Source organism: Neurospora tetraspora (genome assembly GCF_033439725.1).
Source record: "Neurospora tetraspora strain CBS 560.94 chromosome Unknown B0H65scaffold_3, whole genome shotgun sequence".
In the NCBI taxonomy this organism is placed as follows: Eukaryota; Fungi; Ascomycota; class Sordariomycetes; order Sordariales; family Sordariaceae; genus Neurospora; species Neurospora tetraspora.
Window position 1 is genome coordinate 3,486,947 of NW_026944385.1, and position 14,855 is coordinate 3,501,801.

General features: G+C 53.0%; 4 protein-coding genes, 1 non-coding gene and 1 pseudogene across 6 annotated transcripts; 5 read left to right on the forward strand and 1 right to left on the reverse strand.

Annotated features, from left to right (window-relative positions):
- Positions 1-727: 727 nt before the first annotated feature.
- Positions 728-3,064, forward strand: B0H65DRAFT_462739 (uncharacterized protein). Its single transcript, XM_062826658.1, has 4 exons — positions 728-1,337; positions 1,401-1,689; positions 1,749-2,364; positions 2,425-3,064. The coding sequence occupies exons 1-4, from the start codon at positions 1,044-1,046 to the stop codon at positions 2,897-2,899; spliced, it is 1,674 nt and encodes a 557-aa protein (XP_062683286.1). The 5' UTR covers positions 728-1,043; the 3' UTR covers positions 2,900-3,064.
- Positions 2,971-3,056, forward strand: B0H65DRAFT_t177. Its single transcript has one exon. It is a non-coding gene; the product is annotated as a tRNA-His (tRNA).
- Positions 3,065-3,815: 751 nt separating the features above from the next.
- On the forward strand, positions 3,816-4,865 carry B0H65DRAFT_423815 (uncharacterized protein; the record flags this gene model as incomplete). The annotated part of the gene is made up of 2 exons (XM_062824482.1): positions 3,816-3,974; positions 4,053-4,865. 2 exons carry the CDS (start codon positions 3,816-3,818, stop codon positions 4,863-4,865), a joined length of 972 nt encoding a protein of 323 aa, XP_062683287.1.
- A 112-nt stretch (positions 4,866-4,977) lies between these two features.
- B0H65DRAFT_t178 lies at positions 4,978-5,095 on the forward strand (annotated as a pseudogene). The gene has a single exon. The product of its transcript is annotated as a tRNA-OTHER (tRNA).
- Positions 5,096-5,387: 292 nt separating this feature from the next.
- Positions 5,388-8,471, reverse strand: B0H65DRAFT_168999 (uncharacterized protein). The gene is made up of 5 exons (XM_062821341.1): positions 8,147-8,471; positions 6,830-8,093; positions 6,703-6,782; positions 6,570-6,643; positions 5,388-6,515 (listed from the first exon to the last, which is right to left on the reverse strand). The coding sequence occupies exons 1-5, from the start codon at positions 8,377-8,379 to the stop codon at positions 5,572-5,574; spliced, it is 2,595 nt and encodes an 864-aa protein (XP_062683288.1). The 5' UTR covers positions 8,380-8,471; the 3' UTR covers positions 5,388-5,571.
- Positions 8,472-9,645: 1,174 nt separating this feature from the next.
- Positions 9,646-13,838, forward strand: B0H65DRAFT_169128 (DNA mismatch repair protein msh6). Its single transcript, XM_062821343.1, has 3 exons — positions 9,646-10,320; positions 10,376-12,979; positions 13,058-13,838. Exons 1-3 carry the CDS (start codon positions 9,886-9,888, stop codon positions 13,745-13,747), a joined length of 3,729 nt encoding a protein of 1,242 aa, XP_062683289.1. The 5' UTR covers positions 9,646-9,885; the 3' UTR covers positions 13,748-13,838.
- The last annotated feature ends 1,017 nt before the right edge of the window (positions 13,839-14,855 follow it).

Here is a 14,855-nt window from a genome sequence, read left to right on the forward strand (position 1 = left end):
GGGAGCATTGGTCATGACGTCACTGCAAGGCAAGATAAGATAGGGATCACTTTGTGAGGAAGGGCTATATGGAGCTCAAAGTCCAATTGATAAATTTTTGCCATTTAGAAACAACGTAGTAGAAGCCAGATAGAGAGCTTAGAGAGGCTCATTTTACTCTACAAAGTCTCGCGGTTAGGTTGTGGTCGCTAAAGCGAAGGCATTCACACCTTGAGGTTAATATCCTCTGCACGGACGTATATAGTTTTTGTACTTACCCCACCTAATTACAAGTACAGGTGTTCTTCGGACCCAACTCCCCAAAGCATCTTTTATTTACATTTTGTCTTGCGCTTCAACTGTCTTCTTCGCTAACTAAACATCAACAGAAAACACTCAACCTTCAATTGACTCCCTCAATTCGCCAATGGATTCCGAATCGACAACATCTGAACATCAGAACCTCGGCCCCGCTTCATGACGTCTCGTCTTGGCGCCGTGTTACAGTAATGTCCCCTGTTATTGCAACTCAATTCCTGCAGCGATTTTTCTTGCAATAAGTAGGGTGTTTGCAAAAGAAGGATCCAGTGCATAGACCAGAAGCAGGCGTTCAGGCCACTGAAAGGCCGCCGACGGACCGGAAAAGTGGGTCGCTGAGCCCCGGTACAGGGGTATAAGTGTTCACTCTCACCAAAACTTGACCCTTGTTGATGCAAGAATCCGGCCGTCACTGTTGCAATTAGCAGTTAGCAGTCCCAGTATGGGCCTGTAAATCTAGCAGCCAACTTCTTTAGCAATAAGTAGGGTTTTTGCAGTAGGGGGTGCTTGCAACTGCAAGGGACATTACTGTACCGTACTGACTCCGTTGTCGATAACCGCCATTGGAGGATCCCCTCTCTCGGAGTCCAAATCAATTGCCGAGCGGAATCGCAAACAACGATGGCCACTCTTTCAGATATCGGGAGGAATCGCCAGCCGCGTCAGGCCTTGATTGTTGATATACTTGGGCATTATCTGGAATTGCTGAAACACCTCCAAACACAATATTTTAACAAACGGCGACAATGGCTGGCCTTCCGCGGGCATTGCGGCAAACGGCGCCAGCACTTCTAGTTGCTCGCCAATGGGCTGTATCAACTTCTACCGCCACCAGACCTTCGTTAAAACTTTCACTGGGAGTTAGGATCAAAACAGGAAACGGCGTCCGGACTCTCTCGTACTCGAAGCATTGGCGCTCCCAATCCCTCCCAGTAGTCACCCGGGGCGAATCCAAGCTATATGCCAGCGCCGACGATGCTGTGGCGGATATCAAGAGCGGATCTGTTATTTTGAGTTCTGGCTTTGGATTGTGTGGTGTGGCAGGTGAGCAGGCGACCATGTGTCAGTGCACTTCAGCTTTATGACTTGGGATACTAAGTTAGGCAGAAACCCTCATCGAGGCAATTCGACAAAGAGGCCCAGAATCTCTCCACTCCCTAACGGCGGTATCCAACAATGCGGGCGCCGAAGGCCGCGGGGGCCTGGCTCTCCTTATCGAGTCTGGCCAGATCGATCGGATGATCATGTCCCATCTAGGATCTAACAAGATTCTCGAAAAGAAGTACCTCACTGGCAAAATCGCTGTCGAGCTATGCCCCCAGGGGACAATAGCCGAGAGGATACGAGCTGCTGGCAGTGGCATTCCGGCCTTTTTTACGCCTACTGGCGGGCGTACGTTTTTTTTCACACACAGCAATATTTCTGGCGCCTTATCGCTTACATTATTCCAGATACCTTTATCCAACAAGGCGAGATTCCCGTTCGCCACGATGCCGACGGAAACGTGGTCGAATACGGCAAGCCCAGGGAAACAAGGATCTTCAACGGTCGACCGTTCCTAATGGAAACCGCTCTACCGGGCGACGTAGCTATCCTGCGCGCATGGAAGGTTGACAAAGCCGGAAACTGCGTCTTCCGTTACACAGCCAAGGGCTTTGCGCCCTTGATGGCCAAGGCCGCAAAGGTGGCCATCGTCGAGGCGGAGAACATTGTAGAGGTTGGCGAGATCGACCCCAACGACGTGGACCTTGCTGGCATTTTCATCGACCGCATCGTGCCGGCCACGAAACCATCCCAGGTTGAGGTTCTCAAGACCCGGTCGCCAGAAAGTGGTGATGGAAAGCAGGCAAAGGCGGCCAAGTCGGGGGGCTCGGATGCGCTGGAACGGAGGAACAGGATTGCTAGACGTGCGGCGAAGGAGCTGAAGCATGGATCCTATGTCAACCTTGGTGTCGGTATCCCAACATTGGCTCCGGAGTTCTTGCCTCCTGGACACCAGGTTTGGATCCAGTCTGAGAATGGTATTCTGGGAATGGGTCCGTACCCCTTGCCCGACCAAGTTGATCCGTGAATACCCATCCTCACCCTTACCAGATTGTTTTATAGTGTACTGACCGACATTCTCAGCGATATCGTCAACGCCGGCAAAGAAAGCGTCACCCTCGTCCCCGGCGCCGCCACCTTCGACAGCTCCGAATCCTTCTCCATGATCCGCGGCGGCCACGTCGACGTCTCCATCCTCGGAGCCCTGCAGGTCAGCGCGGCTGGCGACCTTGCAAACTACATGATCCCCGGAAAGATGTTCAAGGGAATGGGCGGTGCCATGGACCTGGTGTCTAACCCGGACAACACCAAGATCGTGGTGGCTACCGAGCATGTTGCCAAGGACGGGTCGTCCAAGGTGGTGCAGAGCTGTAGTTTGCCGCTGACGGGCGCGAGGGTTGTCAGCACCATCATCACCGATCTGTGCGTCTTCGAGGTTGATCGCAAGAAGGGGATGCTCACCTTGACGGAAATTGCGCCCGGGGTGGATGTTGAGGAAGTGAAGAGCAAGACGGATGCGGTCTTTTCGGTGGCGGATAACCTGAAGACGATGGAATAGTGCACTCGAAACAGTCTATGCATAGATTTAGGCATCAAGTTGATCTAGCCAAAAATATCATCTCTATCACGGGGATTGTAGTATAGTGGTCAGTACTTCTCGTTGTGGTTTCTCACAGCGATCCGAGAGGACCCAGGTTCGATTCCTGGCAATCCCACATTTTTGCCGCACGTCTCATGCCCTTCGGGAGGCGGAAGTAGATGTTAAATACAACGATAACAACAACAACCATCTCTTCACGTCATGTTGTGATTCTTGCTACCCGACTATGTCGACAGACGAGAGGAGCTTGGAATCGGACGAGCTGTCAGATTAATCAACTAGGTCGATGTCGAATCCTGGTAATGATGGTATTTGAGATTATGCAGGCCTGAAGGAACTTGACTGCTAGTCAACGTCAAACGATACTATAACCGAGTGTTATCATTCTCCCAAAAAGACAACTCTATCGCAAGAGGTCATCCAGTTTTAGAAGGGGAGCTTTGTGGTACTGTAGTGTGGTTATATGCAGGGATCAGGTTGGTGTCTTCCAGGGGCATTGTGGATAACACGCACAGCTTCGGCACATTTTCTAGGTGCCGAAACAGGGGTTTAAACTCCACTGCCTCGGTCATCACCTGCATTTCCGATTTCCGGGGCAACTATCCCCGTCTCAACATCACTGAAACGAACGATATAAACGCGGGGGAAGCGCCAAGCAGCCTCTCTGCATCACCTCCGTCACCTGCCTTAGTTCCTGAATTGAACTTTCTTTCACATAACAAAAGTTGGAAAACCTACCTTGTACCTACCTACCTTAAAACTTCCACTTACCACGTCAACGTCAGTCCTCCGCGACGGGACCTTCAGCTTAGAGAAGATATACAAGACTAAACCGCCCGCCCGAGTACTAGTGACATTCGCAGCAAGAAGGAAGATGTCCAAGCTCTCTCCCTCTCTCAAGGGCCTCATCAACGCGCCCTTTGCGCGCCCCGGCCAGACCCCGGCGCCGCGCAACATTGAGGCCGTCTACACCAAGATCGCAGACGAGGCTCGCGAGAGGAAATACGGCGAGAAGCCATGGCTTGCGCTTTCCGTATGTTTTTTTTTGTCCTTCCCTATCTATCTCTTACCCGGCATGAATATGATATACTAAGTAAGATCCAAAAAACAGGCCGCAGCAACATTCACCCTCAACTCCCCCTCCTCCTTGGAACCCCTCCTCACACTTGCCTCCTCCCGTTGGGGGTCTTCCTCCTCCCCAAACCAGTCCCAAACAGCCCTCCTCGAATCTGCCGAATTCATCCGCGAAATCGGTCTCAAATGCATCTCCTTCAACGGCATCCCACGCACCATCAACTCCCTCAACGCCTTCCGCTCCCACCTCTCCTCCGCCCACCCCCAGCTTTCCCCCCTTTTATCCACCACCCCCTCCCGCCAAACCACGCCGCAAAACATCGCCTCGGTCCACGCCCGCGGCCGCGTCCTCTGGGAATCCGTCTACACGCCTTTGGATCAAAAACTGGAGGCCAAGCTGGCCGAGGCGCATCCGGATTTGCCGGTGCATATCCTCGGAAGCCATTACGGGCCGCTGTTGAGTGATCCCCCTTTTGACTGCGCTGAGGGGAGAAAGGGGTTGGGGGGAAGCGTGGGGAGGAGTCTAACGAGTGTCGTGGCGATTGCGTGTTTGAGGGCGCAGACGGGCGTGGGGCCGCAGGTTTTGTCGCATGTGTTTGGACTGAGGAAGGCGGTGGAGCAGGGGGAGCATGTTAAGGAGTTTCCTACTGCTTCTTCTGGTGCCGCTGCTTCTGGTAAGGGGGAGAAGGGGGAAAAAAGTGAGGAGGCGGAGGGGATCGAGAGACTGGCGAGTGATGAGGGGTGCGAGTGGATTTTGAAGAGCGTGGATGCGATTAGTGAGGCGATGGCGCAGGATGGCGTCGGGGGAGGGTTTGCGACGCCGATGAGGAGGAGGGAGAGTAAGCTGTGAGATACCAAGTCGATGTTGTTTCGACCAAAAAAGAATGGTCTTGAACTTCCGTCCGGTATATCAGTTACTTCTCGAGACATACCTTCCAACACCAACCAAACGCAGCACTGGCGGCTCAATGGCCGAGTGGTGTAACGGAAGCACACTGCAAACTTCAGGCGCCAACCCTTGGCCGGGTGGCAGTGACAACCTGAAGTGCAAGGTCCCAGGTTCAATTCCGGGTAGAGTCATCCTCGGTGCTGCGTACCTTTTTTTGCTTTGGAGGGTGCCTTCATGATCATGTTGGCATAGGATGATGTTGATCGCGGTTACATCCCTGAAATCTTCCTGTACATCCATCTTATTCGGCTTGATTGGTCCTCTCTTGTTTTTAAATTCCGAATTTCGCAGTAGGTAACCACTCACGGAATTGAGGATAATGCGACATCACAAAAACTCACTCAGGGACCTTGAAGGTTATTTAACAAATGGTCACTTCAACCGATCAAGCTCCTACTCAGTACCAGCCGCTGATCAAATGATTTATTCAATATTCGCTCGGGATGTTCCTTCCCTCCTGCACATCGCCAGGTACCTTATGAACACCTACCCTCCTCCTCCTCCTCCTCCTCCTCCTCCTCCTCCCTCTGTCTCACCTCACATACCTCCCGTCCAGTTCAGTCATTCAATCAACCATTACTCACCCAGTCACCTAACCCAACCTAATTCACACCCCAAACTCAGGCAGATTCGCCGAATTCAACCAATCCGGCAAAACCGCAGCATCATCCCACAGCAACGACAGGCCTGAGCCACCAACATGGTGTTGGTGGTGGTGGTACATGCTGTTGTTGTTCGAGTTCGAGTTGGAAGCCGCCGTAGCCGGATCAACATGAAACTCGTTATTCAGTGCCTCCCGGATTTGGTCGTCGGACATGGACGAGAATTGCAGCAGGATTGGTTCGGTTGCTGCCCATAGGGAGGAGGAGGGGGTTGATGATGATGGCTCGAAAACCGACGACGTACCGGCGGCTGTTGCTGTTGTGGTTAGAGTAGTATCCGTCGGGATGCCGCCGTAACCACTACCAATGCCACTACTTCCTTGCTGGCTCTGGCTGCTGCGCTGATATGATGCCATTGCTGATGACGACGCGGACGGACCATGTCGGGAGAAGGCCACGGGCGGGCCTCGGTCAGATGACATTGCTGTCCCGTTCCTCGGCCGCACTGTTGAAGCCATGTTCTCATACGACGTCGCCGCCGCCGCCGCCGCTTTCTTCACGATGTACTTCAAGTACTTCCCATACAGCGTCGACATGCCATTACGATGGTCCGTAGCGGTGCCGATCCGTCCCAGCACGCCCGCCGTCTCCTCGATCAGCGTCCGGACGCTGGGCGCCAGACTGGAGGTCCCGCCGGAGAGCTGGCCGCTGAGGCGGAGGGCGAAGCAGGCGGCGAAGGAGATCATGATGGCGGTGTTGTTGGGCATGCTCGAGAGCTGCTCTTCGCCTTGGATGGCGGAGCGCATGACGTTCAGGGCGGAGGAGAGACCGGCGGCGTGGAAGAAGTGGCGGACTTCGGTGGGCGCGGTGGGGTGGTTGATTACGCTACTGTAGATGGAGAGGCGGGTGTGGGTGACGAGGATTTGGACGTAGGGTGGGAGACGATGTTCTTTCACTAGTGTTAGTAGGATGTGAAATGGAGGTGAGCTGGAAATGCACTTACGAGGTCCGGTGCCGATGGGTATGGTCCATTTGGCATGCCATTGCTCAAAGAACTTGTCGACCGACATTTGTATTCTGGAGCGCTTGTTAGAAAGGCATCTTACAGTCAGAAAGGAAGAAGAGGGAAGACGAACGATTGGGCAATGAGGCCACCGTCTGCCAGTGTTTCACGAGATCCGTCACAAACTGCCCGAATGGAGTTGAACAAATCGTCCTGATCATGTCAGCGCTTGAATTACAGGAACCAGCATGGGAACTCACCAAGTCTCTCCGCAAGACAGCCATGGACACCAAGTGCCCGTCCATGGTGTCCGCAATATCTGACATGTGCCATTCATCGCAGCGTCGAAGAAGGGGCGTGAGAGGCACGGTATAGCTTCTGCCTCGCGCTAAGCACATTCCTCGCTCTAGGACAAACAACGCAATCCAACATCTCTCCCTTCGCCGCAGCAGCCGTCTCCCTAGTTCTGATTCGGAATCAACGTCACCAAAACCATCGAGAGATAATGCAACTTTGGGGTCAATGCAGTCTGCCCGTGCGATACCCCCGTTGTAGCTACCGTCTCGTATGGCATCCATAGCAACCACGATCTTGTGTAGGGATAGGTCCAGTGCCATGGTGGTGGCCATGGAAACATACCAGCACGTCTCGTCGTCGGTGCTATGTTTGCCAGGAAACATCCAGGGGACGTTGACCATAAAAGCAAGGACAATTTCGACGGACCGGTATCGGTCAACCATGATCCTGTTGACCAAGGTTTTACAGTGATTGGACAACCTCCGCGACAGGGCACCCTGTGTTGGCATAAAGAGGGCGGCGGCGGCACATATGGAAGTGAAGAGAAAGGCCGAACGCGAGCGCGTAAAGGAGGCCGTGTACAATATTGGATCCAGACCCCATCTGGTGTGGGCAAGACTCTTATGAAAGAAGTCAAAGAGGGACTCTGCCTCCTCCGACGTAAGTAAGCCAAGGTCGATGGGATCCAGATCAGGGCTGCAGTCAAGGGAGAACTGAGTGAACTTGAAGAACTTTTCGACTTCGGACAGCTTTTCGGATTGCTTATTCTGGCGTGGGCGTTGGTGGCTGTGGATAATCTCGGCAGTGGAAAGCTCACCAACAGGCTTCGGAGAAACATGCATGTCAGAAGCTCGGGCGAGAAGCTGAAGGGGATTTTCCGCATCATCGACGGCAAGGCTCTCGTCTGCCACATGGCTCTGAGATGGCGTAGAGTCTTGCGGAATGCTCATGTCGTCATGATCTGAGAGGGAGCTATCGCCGGAATCATCGGATACATCCGCCATGAGAACGTCACTGGGCCTTCGTGATGTGGCTGAGGACGTCCTTGTATGACCAGTTCTGGGTTGTTTAGGGTCACCATCGGCGAGAGGTGTAAGTGAGCCGGCGCCTAAGATTACCTTCAGTTCGGAGACGAATTTGGTGGCCTCAATACCGTGCAGACTGGCTCCTGATCGTTTAACAGCCTGCTCGACCTGATGCAGTGCCTTTTCCAGCCCAGTGCGCTTACTGAGGAGGTGGTCAGTAACAGGGCTCCGTCATGAGGAGCCAGCAGAACTTGCTTTTTAACACCCTTCCTCCTGCCCACGTGGAACTCGGGGCGTATGCATTGTACCCCTAACTGAAGACAGCGTTGGCATCGGTCATCATCGTTATGTTGGCCTTTCCCCTTTTCGCACCGGATCTTGGATCGACGACAGACCAGACATGCGGCAGCTCTTCGACTGCTGCTGTCTTTTCGGGATTCTCGAGTGCCCTCGGACGGAGCAGCAACTGTGACATGGGGCATATCCATGGAGATGCCAATAATGGGAATGATATGTAGTGAATATGTTGATGAGTCCAAATGCTGGTTATTTGTGCAAAACGAGCACCACTTCTCACATTCAACACGACTTGTGAATCGTGGTATGTGATTCGCACCCTTCTCCTTCCCGGACTGAGAGCATTGGCGGGGTCATTGATACCGCGGGCTGCCCATCAACCCCACAGTAGTAAAAGACCCCAAAACGGTGGCGGCAGCTGTTTGGCAGGCGTTGACAGGTGAAACCCAGCAGGTATTCTGCGGTGCTGGAGAGTGAGAGGTCGACGTCGTTGAGAGGAGCACCCTTTCCGTGATCTTGGAATGGTAAGATGAAAGATGATGAAAGTAAACATGGCATGGATGCGAGGAAAGCTTTCGCCTCAACAACACTGCTCTTCTTTAGCTATTAGAGTAGTCTCATTCGGACTCTCGGAACGACGAATTCGGACCAACCAAGTGTTTCTCTGTGGAACGGTAACAACCCAGCCGTTAATAGATTGGCGACGACGGAGGTAGTATACCCCATTTCGAAGTCAAAACCCATTTACCCGTCAGCTGTATGAGCCGATTGGCCCTTCGGAGCTGGAGAGCATTTTGGATATATTTGACCATCATACTCCTGAACCATGACTTGGCCTTGTTTTCTGGTCTGAAGAAGAAGTAGAGGGTGTGATACCCAAGCTCAACCAGACTCGCTGCGCCCAGTTTCCATCCGCCCGTGCCGTGGACCTTCCTTGGACCTTCCGTGGACCACAGAGAAACCCGTTACCGCTTGACGACCATCGATGGTTGTCGGGTTGGAGGCTCCGTGTTGCGGCAACACTTGTTGCTAACGCCCGGATCCAGACAACCAGGAGATCATCCCCCATATGAGACTGATGACAGAATGAGAGTGAGTGGAAGTACCCCATGGATGAATGATGTCGCGCGATCGCGCAACCAGCCCAAACCAAACGAGCTTCGACCGTTGTTTGCTTTTTCTTCTTCTTTTTTCTTTTCCTTGTCCTTCTCGTCGCATGAGCTGATGAGCATGGTCCAGGTCCAGGTTTGGTACTGTCTGGCGCGTTTGGCCTGACGAAGGCGCAGTCGGCGAGGTAGCTGAATGAAATCTCTGGTCTGGGAAGAGGAGAAGATGGGAAGGCATGATCATGATGTTATGAGAGGAAGAGAAGCTGCTCTCTCAATGTCAACAGGGGAACGAACGGGAGTCCCACATCGCTCCATGGCTCCACAATAAAGTGCGATGCTTTAGCGGGGCAGTGGGTCGTCTTCAGTGATCGGACAGGGTGATTGAGACACGGACGCGCTTTCCCCAGTACCTCTTTACGCGTCTTTCTCTTTGGGCAAGTGGTTTATCAAAAGCACCTTCCAATCCAGTCTGTTCAATTCTGTGAAAACTCTGACTGTATTTGCTCCTTCTATCTCCAACTCGTCTTCTTCCCTGCCAGTCAATCACACGAACCAGCAAAAGTGGAAGTCGACCACTGTTGGCGCAAAATGGGCGACAAAACTTCAACTCCGGCGCGCACTCCGGCGAGGACCCCATCCACCGTTAAGAGATCTGGATTGGCCTCGACTGGAAGGCAATCGAGTATCCTCGGCTTCTTCTCCAAAGCTTCATCCTCTGCAACACCCACGAATTCGAGCGCAAATACCAATGCCAATACCACTATCACTGCTTCCAGCCCTGCTTCTGATGCAACAGCAACGCCTCGCCCTGTCCAAAAGGAAAAGTCGCCAGAATGCCTGAAGGAAACCACAAAATCCAACTCGATTCTTCCGCCCAGACGGAGGAGGAGACTTGACGAGACTCCAGTCCCTAGTAGTGACGCCGTTCTACCTCCAAGCTCCCACGAAAACCCAGGCACTGCCTATTCCAAAGATGGCGACACCAGGACCATCATGATGCCCAGCAGTCCCATCAGGCGCAAGGCGAGTCATCAGTTACTCATTCATACCCTTCTAGGCTAACCCATTATCACTTCAGGCGAAGGCGGTAATCAACTATGCAGAGTCGTCAGACGACGACGGCGACGATGTTTTTCTCTCGTTTTCAGGGAGACCGAAAAGCTCTCGTCCATCACGCGCTCGATCACGCCCCAAAGTCCTAGACGAAGACGATGAAGACGATGCTTTCGAGATGGACGAAAACGTAGTCAATGAGGACGAAGATGACGACATGGCCGACTTTGTAGTCGACGACGACGAGTCAGATGAAGGCACAAAGTCCAAAAAGAGAAAACGACCGGCAGCACGCCCGAGCGCCCCACGCAAAAAGTCCGCCATGTCTTCCCCTCCTGGTCCTCGGACGTCAACAAGAGAAGAGGAGGATGACCAGGATGAGGAGATGATGGATGATGTTCCCAGAACCTCAACCGCCCTGAAATGGAAGTATGATCCGGACAACATCCAACCAGCCGAACCTCGATCTGCCACTCCTCGTTCCGCACAAACACCGTCGACCGCCAAGCAAAAGCCAAAAGCACATACGAGAGAGCCGGAAGAGAGATACCCGTGGCTGGCCGATATCCAAGATGCCAACAAGAATCGACCAGGACATCCGGATTACGATCCTGGCTCCGTCTATGTGCCCCCATCTGCCTGGAGGCAGTTTTCGCCGTTTGAGACGCAGTATTGGGAGATCAAGAAGAACCTATGGGACACGGTGGTCTTCTTCAAAAAGGGCAAGTTCTATGAACTCTATGAGAACGATGCCACCATTGGACATCAGCTCTTTGACCTCAAGCTCACTGACCGTGTCAACATGCGCATGGTTGGCGTACCCGAAAGCTCACTAGACATGTGGGTCAACCAGTTTGTGGCCAAGGGGTACAAGGTTGCCCGGGTCGACCAAATGGAGTCTGCGTTGGGTAAAGAGATGCGAGAACGTGACACCAAGGCCAAGAAGGCGGACAAGATCATCCGCCGCGAGCTCACATGCATCCTTACAGGTGGCACCCTGGTGGACGGTAGCATGCTTCAAGACGATAATGCCGTCTATTGCGCAGCCATCAAAGAGTCCGTCGTGGATGATAAGCCTGCATTTGGCATCGCCTTTGTAGACGCTGCTACTGGACAGTTCTTCATCTCAGAGTTTGAGGACGATGTCGACCTTACCAAGTTTGAGACTTTTGTAGCCCAGACCTCCCCTCGAGAGATGATCTTGGAGAAATCGCACCTGTCCACCAAGGCTCTACGGATTCTCAAGAACAACACGGCTCCTACCACCATCTGGAACTATCTCAAACCCGGAACCGAGTTTTGGGAGGCTGACGTCGCAAGGCGCGAACTTGACTGTAGCGGTTACTTTGTCTCCGGCGAAGGTCAGGAGGAGGTCTGGCCCGAGAAGCTTAAAGAGGCTCGCGACAAAGACCTCCTGATGTCCGCTCTCGGTGCCCTGACTCAGTATCTGCGCATGCTAAAGTTGGAGCGTAACCTGCTCTCCCAGGGCAACTTTGCCTGGTACAACCCCATTCACCGGAACGGCACCCTTATTCTTGACGGCCAGTCTCTTATCAACTTGGAAATCTTTGCCAATACTGCCAATGGCGGCCCCGAAGGAACCTTGTTTCATCTGTTGAACCGGTGCATAACTCCCTTCGGAAAGCGACTCTTCAGGCAATGGGTCTGCCATCCTCTCTGCAACATACAGAAGCTCAACGAGAGACTGGATGCGGTCGACATGCTCAACGACGAACGAAGCCTACGTGAGCAATTCTCTTCTCAGATGAGCAAGATGCCGGATCTGGAGCGCTTGATTTCCCGAATTCATGCTGGCGCTTGCAGGCCCGAGGACTTTGTCAAGGTTCTGGAAGGGTTCGAACAGATTGATCGTACCATGGAACTCCTCGAGGCCTATGGTGGTGGTAATGGCCTGGTCGACCGTCTCATTGCTTCAATGCCGAACCTCAAGGAACCCCTAGGATACTGGAAGACCGCCTTCGACAGGAAGAGAGCCCGCGATGACAAGATTCTTATCCCTGAACAAGGCATAGAAGAAGACTTTGACCGCAGCCAAGAAGAACTGGACCGGATTAAGGGAGAGCTGCAGGAGCTGCTTGAGAGGCAAAAGACTGCTCTTAGGTGCAAGACCGCAAAGTTCACCGACGTTGGCAAGGAAGTCTACCAGATTGAAGTTCCAAAGACCGTCAAGGTTCCCCCCAAGTGGCGCCAAATGTCCGCAACATCCGCGGTCAAGCGGTACTACTTCAAGGAGCTTGAGGACCTTGTTCGAGAGCTCCAGGAAGCCGAAGAAACACATTCTCAGATCGTCAAAGAAGTCGCCTCCAGATTCTTTAAGCGCTTCGACCTCGATTATGAGACATGGTTGCAGGCAATTCGCATCATTTCGCAACTGGATTGTCTCATCAGTCTGGCTAAAGCATCATCTGCGCTTGGTCAGCCTTGCTGCCGCCCAGAGTTTGTGGATGATGAGCGGACCGTTGTCGAGTTCAACGAACTACGCCATCCCTGCATGCTCAACACCGTTGACGACTTTATCCCGAATGACATCAAGCTGGGTGGTGATGAGGCGAACATTGACCTTCTCACCGGCGCAAACGCTGCCGGAAAGTCCACGATTCTTCGAATGGTAAGTGCTTGCCTCGACCGCGGAGGCATCCACCTCCTCTTATGGTGTATTCATCTGCTAACCGCCTACCGCGCGCAGTCCTGTATTGCCGTGATCATGGCCCAGATAGGTTGTTACGTCCCCGCGGTGTCCGCCCGCCTTACCCCCGTCGACCGTATTATGTCCCGTTTGGGCGCGAACGACAATATCTTTGCCGCGCAATCCACCTTCTTCGTCGAGCTGTCCGAGACCAAGAAGATCCTGTCAGAGGCCACACCCCGTTCGCTTGTTATTCTTGACGAGCTCGGGCGTGGTACATCATCATACGATGGCGTTGCAGTCGCCCAGGCAGTTCTGCACCATGTCGCATCACACATTGGCTGCGTCGGTTTCTTCGCCACGCACTATCACAGTCTTGCTACCGAGTTCGAGAATCATCCCGAGATCCGCGCCAGGAGAATGCAGATCGAGGTGGACGAGGAAAACACGAGAATAACGTTCCTGTACAAGCTCGAAGACGGCGTTGCAGAAGGCTCCTTCGGTATGCATTGCGCAGCCATGTGCGGTATCCCCGACAAGGTGATCCGAAGATCCGAGGTTGCTGCAAAGGAGTGGGAGCACACGAGCCGGTTGAAGGAGAGTCTGGACAGAGCAAAGACTGGCTGCTATATTCCTCTCGGTGTGCTGAGCGACGTGGCCAGTCTGCTGAGGAGTGAAGGTGGTGGAAAGGAGCGAGAAGTGGGCGACAGGGGCGTGGATGTGCTTTTGAGGGCCATCGAGGCTCTTTGATCGGCAAGGACAAGCCTAAGCCCGCTAGTGTGTTTCCGCTTGGTGATCTTTAGATTTGCTCGGTGTACGGCGTCTAGACGGGTGGGGACCACATAAAACATTGGCTCACTTGTAGCCTTGGACAAGGCATTCATGAGTTTACGAATACGTATACATCGTTGACGCGTCTCTAGATATTGTCATGTGTCGAATGCCAAGGACGAGATTCATATTTTTGTTCGCCCTGTCCGTCGGGTTTTTCTCCACCAAGATTGTGCCAAGGAACCGAGCTGCTCAACCCCTGGAGGCTCAAAAAGGGGTAGATTGCGGGTTGTCCGCCTTGGCCTTGAACCCTAACCCTTCAGACTCGCATTGCTACCTTTCCTTCTAGGCCAACAACAAACCGAACAAATGAAGCCTGCAACAAGTTGTTGAGGTCGAGGAGCTCTTTGGAGTAAGGAACGGACTCTTCCATGCCGGATCAAATCTGGGCTACTGCAATCCACAAGGTGCTCAGCGATGACTCGCTTAGTGTCGCTCCAGCCGCATACCTTTCGCTCTACTACCTCTACAAAAGATTGCCTCCTTCCCCATGATTAGCCAAGTGGTTTGTTTCACAACATGAATAGTATACGACAAACACAAAGCCAGCGAAATGGGTTAGGTAAAAAAAGCAAGAACGTTGGGCTGAATCCTGATATCCGATATTCACGATGGAGTCAGGTGTCTCGCTTAACCGGATTGGCAATGATGAGCGGAAATTAGGATAGTCGTTCGGTTCGTGTGTTTGGCGGCAGTGGCGGCCTCTCCTTCCTCCTTCCCCGTCGTGCCCCCTCCCCCTTCTCATCAATCATAATCCACCCCGTGACGCGTTAGTACGAACCCCATGTGCAGATTTTGTTGAAGGGAACTCGGCTTTTCACTTTCCCCTTTTTCTCCACACCCCATGGCAAGTTAGGGAGGTTCCATATCTTCCATTTCATGTTCCATTATCTTTCCATGGTATAGGTGCCCACTATTCTTTTCTTTCCGCCTGTTCGTCTCTTCGTTCGATACACTTGTTTCATCAGCATCGTGTTGAAGGGGGACAAGACTTGATCTGCCATAGACGGAGAGACGGGAAGAAGAG